Raw genomic sequence first — 5,231 nt, forward strand, 5'->3', positions numbered from 1 at the left:
TCACACAGGCTGAGTACTAAGTTTTCTGAACGTTCTGCGCACGTCGAATGTTGAAGCAGACATTTCACGTTTAAGGCAGCTTCAGGTGAAATTTTGAACCTAAATTTATATGACTGTATTCAGTCTGTTCCGGTAGTTCTACAGTATGAACACAGGCTGAGTACTAAATTCATATGACTCTATTCACTTTGACCAACAAAATTTGATCTACGACAGAACTTACTAAGCAGGGAGGAAATTATTAGGAGCCTAAGCAAAACCTCTTGCCGGATAGAATTCTTCTGTAAATTCTCTTCACACTGTACAAAGTAGAAGCAATCAAAAACAGTAGGAGAACTTTAGCCTATGATAGACTGTAACAAAAAAACAGAGCATGAGCAGCAGCAGACAGGGCATCCGATGACGCCGTTCTCGTTGCAGTCCGGGCATCGCCGTCGTCGTCCTCCCCGCCCTCGACGAAGATCTTGCAGCTGTCGTAGAAGTGTCGCAGGGGACGAACCACGCGTCCATGCACGTTGTGAGAAAACAGTGAGCTAATTTCGCTGAGGCAAATGTTTCATACCACTTTTGCTCAAGGCAGTCGGCAGTGCAGGGCCGGTGGAAGCGGCCGTCGGGATCACGACCTGCGGTGCGAGAGTCACGGTGAGGAAAGCTATGCGGGGATCCGGTCAGCGCTGATAAAACTTGGAGGAGGGGCGCTGCGATCAGCTCCGGATCACGATCGAACGGCTGGAGAGGAGAGTCGTTCGGTCAAACTGCAAAAAAACTCTCCCGAATAATAAAAACCCTCCCCACGCCGGACTCCGTCCTCCACGATTCGATTTCCTCGCCAGTTCACGGGGCGCGATCGGCGGTGAGACTCGTGGCCGGGCGGAAATGGTTGTCGCGGCGGCCGAGGGCCCGATCCGCGCCGACGCCGTGCCGCCGGAGAGGGCCGATGCAGCGGCGGCGGCGGCCAGGGAGGACGAGGTCGTCAGGGAGTACAAGAGCGACGTGAGGAAGCTGGAGGAGCTGTTCAAGAAGCTGAACCCCTCCGCGGAGGAGTTCGTGCCGCTCTCCCGCCGCCAGCAGGGGGGCGGCGGCGCCCGCCGCCTCTCGGCAGACGCGCCCGTCTTCGTCTCGCCCGCGATCGACTACTACGCGCCCCACCACCCGTTCCAGCATCAGCAGATGCACGTGCTGCAGGTGGTCGGCGGCGCGGGCAGAGACTCCAGCAGCGACGGATCCGCCAATGGCCAGCCCAATCGACGGGTAAGCGCTCGCCGAATTGCCGATTTTTTGATTTGTTTCCCGTGGCGCTCAGATTGGAGTGGCCACGCCTTGTGACTAGATCAGTCGATCAGATTTGAGGTTTATGGTGATGCTGATGGACTTGGGTTTCTTGATCTCTCTCTCACGCGATCGGCTCGGAGGTTGATCTGTTTTCTAGGGTTTTAGGTGTAGTTGGGTTTTGATATTAGCACCACCAATTTCGGATGTTACTTTGGTGAACTGATTCTTCTCATAGATCGATCGATTTCTTCTCATCTCTTATCCGTTTTACTGGATTAGTGTGGTTGACTTCATATCCGTTTGGTTTTCAGTTGTTGTTAGTTTTTTCACATGAATTTGTTTGTCAATGCTAATTCTATATTTCACCACATATATTTGGGGTTTAGGGGGCAGCGCTTGTTTCTCGGTTATATTGATCAGCTACATTGGTCTTGTGGTTACAGAGAAGGAGTGGCTTCAACCAGGGGAGACGTCGGATGGGAGTCCGGCCAAGGCGAACTGATAGGGAGGATAGTGTACGGCGAACCGTCTATGTCTCAGACATTGATCAACATGTGAGAATATCAAAGAGAATTGTGCTGTTGCATTAGTTTCTTCTTTCCAGTTTTTGTTCTTAATTGACTGACCCCATCGATTTGCAGGTCACTGAACAGAAGCTTGCTGAGGTTTTCTCAAACTGTGGTCAAGTATGCTCTTAGACTCCTTACTATTGAAAATATTTGTTGTGATGGCATATGATGCTTGTTTGCCCAAATATCCTTGAAATAAAATAAACTATCTGTTTTTAGTGGCTTAAAATATTGCATGGCAGAACTTCTGTAAGTCGAATGCATCATCTTGACAAGTATATATGTCTGATATCTTGAATCCAACATGTTGGAAAGCTTTTTTGTTTGTACTTTGTGGCACACAGCAAGTATGTGTTTGTACTATGACTACAGTTGTACAAATATTACATCAAATAAATGTGATGGTAATTCACCTGGGTGCCACTCCGGAGTTTTGACTCGTTTAACATATGTATAATTCCGTTATTTTCTAATTAATTATTTAGTTATTCCGCCAATCCTATCTGATCCTTGGCATAAGAGATAACTTGTCCCAACCCAATAGGATATGGCCTAACCGTTGTTCCTACTCTTATCTATTAGTATAGTTTGGTTATCCCTGTTAGTTAGTTATAAGTTATCAGTTACAAACCAGCATATTTCTGCCACACTTGTACCTGCTGCCATTAAAGGAGGGGCACCATTTGTTCATTCATCTCAGAAATCCAACTAAATTGATCAAAACCAAACAATCCTCATTTAAATAACCCAACCCCTACCAAGTTTCTAATATTTAGTGCCAGCAGCCTTTGGAGTATTAACAGAGAGATCATCTTATGTTGCACAAATTTTTTTTGCGCATCCCTTCGGTCAGGTGCTTGCACCAGCTTTTGGTACTTAAATTATCTGAGTCTGTGTCCGCTGTTACCAGGATCTCCTGCATCTTCTGTTTTTTTTAAGCTCCCGTAAAGAGATAACCGGCTTAAGTGTTACTGATGTATCAGATATTTGGTTTCAGTCAATCTGGAACGTCCTCTCCTAATTGTCATAATCATCAATTTATGGCAATTAGTATCTTCGACGAAACAGGCGTTATATCCCTATAAACAGGCGTTATATCCCTATACACCGAGTTTAAAGCGATGTGGCGTAAATAGCTGTGGCATAAATACACCCCATCCTGAAATTCCTGGATCTGCCCCTGCTTTAAGTAGTTGCTATATATAGGCAATATCGGATACTTGCTTTTTTACGTCATTGTTGAGACTTAGTAGTCTTATAATTAACAATCTTTTGCACTTGTAGGTGGTAGATTGCCGTATCTGTGGTGATCCAAACTCAGTGATGCGTTTTGCTTTTATCGAGTTCGCCGATGATGGTAGTATCTTCAACATATAAATTGCTATTTCATAACTCTTATGTTGTAAGAAGCAATCCTGGATGAATTTCTTCTTTTTCTACAGTCGGTGCAAGAGCAGCTCTAACGCTTGGTGGAACCATTCTTGGTTTTTATCCTGTCAGAGTTCTGCCATCTAAGACTGCAATTTTGCCTGTGAACCCCAAATTTCTTCCTCGAGTAAGTGAACATATTTAGTCACATAGTTTTATCCAAATTTAGATCCTACTATTAGGTGATTTCCGAGCTTTATAATAATATTAGCCTGAATCAGCTCTCCTTTTTGTGCAGACAGAGGATGAGAAAGAAATGGTATCCAGGACTGTGTACTGTACTAATATTGACAAAAATGTATGCTGCCCTGTCTTTCATTTCTGTTACGCTTATAACTGACCAAGTAAATTATAATCATATCTATCACGAAAGCCTGCAAAAAGCGAGTTGTATTCTTTCCTTTTTTTTGTGAACAGTTAGGACTAGCTTGTTATGTTGGTGTTTTGTGATTGTAACTTAGTAACTGGTACGGTATTATTAGGCACCTGGAATTAGCTGGAACTGAAACCCCTTTCCTTGAACGAATGTACACAAAGGCGACCCATTATGATGGGTTGTGGGTTCCCGCTAGCGATTGCTAATTTTAAAGCAATTCCTTCAATTCCACATGATACATTACATCATACGAGTTGAAAACTAGGCAAAGTGAGACTTGTTACTAAAGCAGATTGTTCTTTCAGAGTTGCATACAAATTTCCGTCATATGTCCTAAAATAGGGGGTCGAATCGGAATGGATATCTTAGTTTATGTGTCTACCAGATTTCTTTTGTTTTGATATCCCCTTTTATAATAATGTACTCCCTCCGTCCGGAAATACTTGTCGGAGAAATGAACGTATCTAGACGTATTTTAGTGTTAGATACATCCATTTTTAGTCATTTTTACGACAAGTATTTCCGGACGGAGGGAGTAGGTATCTTTTTGTAAGTGTAATGTGCCAATAGTCCCAAGTTAATATTTAGAGATGTATCACTTCATTTCTTATTTTTAGCAGTATCCATGTCAATTATGATCTAGAATAAAGTTAAAATAAGGAAGCCAAAGGGCAATTTCAAACGATAAATACAGACATCTTTGTGTTGTTCTTTGGTGATTTCTCACGGAGTTTGATATGGTGATTGTATTGCATCTTTCTGCTTTCTTAGTTATCCTTTCATGAACATGTAGGTTCCAGAGGATGTTGTGAAGAATTTCTTTGAGGGAATTTGTGGGGAGGTATGTTCAAATGCTTTTATCTTCCTCAACCATACATCAACACATGTTTTTATATGACTAAGATGAGTCATTTCCTCAAGACATTGGTACCTTTCCTTTCCAATTAGGTTGCTCGACTGAGGCTGCTTGGTGATTACGTGCATGCCACGTGCATTGCCTTTGTTGAGTTTGTTCAGGTAAGCAAAGCTTGATACTGTACTGAAATTCACCATAAGTTATCAAGAATGTATTGTTTGACCTTCTAAATGCTGCTAATTTCCTAGGAGTGGTTAGCATAGATAAATAGAAGATTTTCCTTCTAATCCAATAACTGTGTTTTTTTGTATAATAAAAACTGCAAAGATAGAACTAAGGAAACCTTCTGTGTTTGCAATTATCCATCTGCTGCACTGTTTTATTCTATAGAAGTGTTATTTTCACAGTCAAACTTAATTTTACCATCCTTTGACATTTGCATTGCTCCATACATTATTTTCTCCTTTCCTTTGTATTACATTTGATCATTCCTTTGCAACGGCTTCCAATATCTGTTCTTACAAAGAACATTGGATATTAGTTGACAAACATCTGACCATTCCTGTGATAATTCCTTCACACCTATCTTCCGTTTTCCATTATTAGAAGCATGATATCTGTTCTTACAGGAAACATCAGATAATTTGTAGAGTGGCTAAACATTTTGGCCTCCGGTGCATACTAACAACAGTACTTCAAAGTGTTGTCATGATAACAATCTGGAAAGCTG

General features: G+C 42.3%; 1 protein-coding gene across 1 annotated transcript; it reads left to right on the plus strand.

Moving 5' to 3' along the window:
- Nucleotides 1–876: 876 nt before the first annotated feature.
- Nucleotides 877–4,695, plus strand: LOC119338288 (polyadenylate-binding protein-interacting protein 11-like). The gene is made up of 8 exons (XM_037610580.1): nucleotides 877–1,251; nucleotides 1,716–1,826; nucleotides 1,914–1,958; nucleotides 3,126–3,198; nucleotides 3,284–3,396; nucleotides 3,508–3,567; nucleotides 4,439–4,486; nucleotides 4,594–4,695. Exons 1-8 carry the CDS (start codon nucleotides 877–879, stop codon nucleotides 4,675–4,677), a joined length of 909 nt encoding a protein of 302 aa, XP_037466477.1. The 3' UTR covers nucleotides 4,678–4,695.
- Nucleotides 4,696–5,231: the final 536 nt, after the last annotated feature.

The sequence above is a fragment of the Triticum dicoccoides genome, chromosome 7B, assembly GCF_002162155.2.
Source record: "Triticum dicoccoides isolate Atlit2015 ecotype Zavitan chromosome 7B, WEW_v2.0, whole genome shotgun sequence".
In the NCBI taxonomy this organism is placed as follows: Eukaryota; Viridiplantae; Streptophyta; class Magnoliopsida; order Poales; family Poaceae; genus Triticum; species Triticum dicoccoides.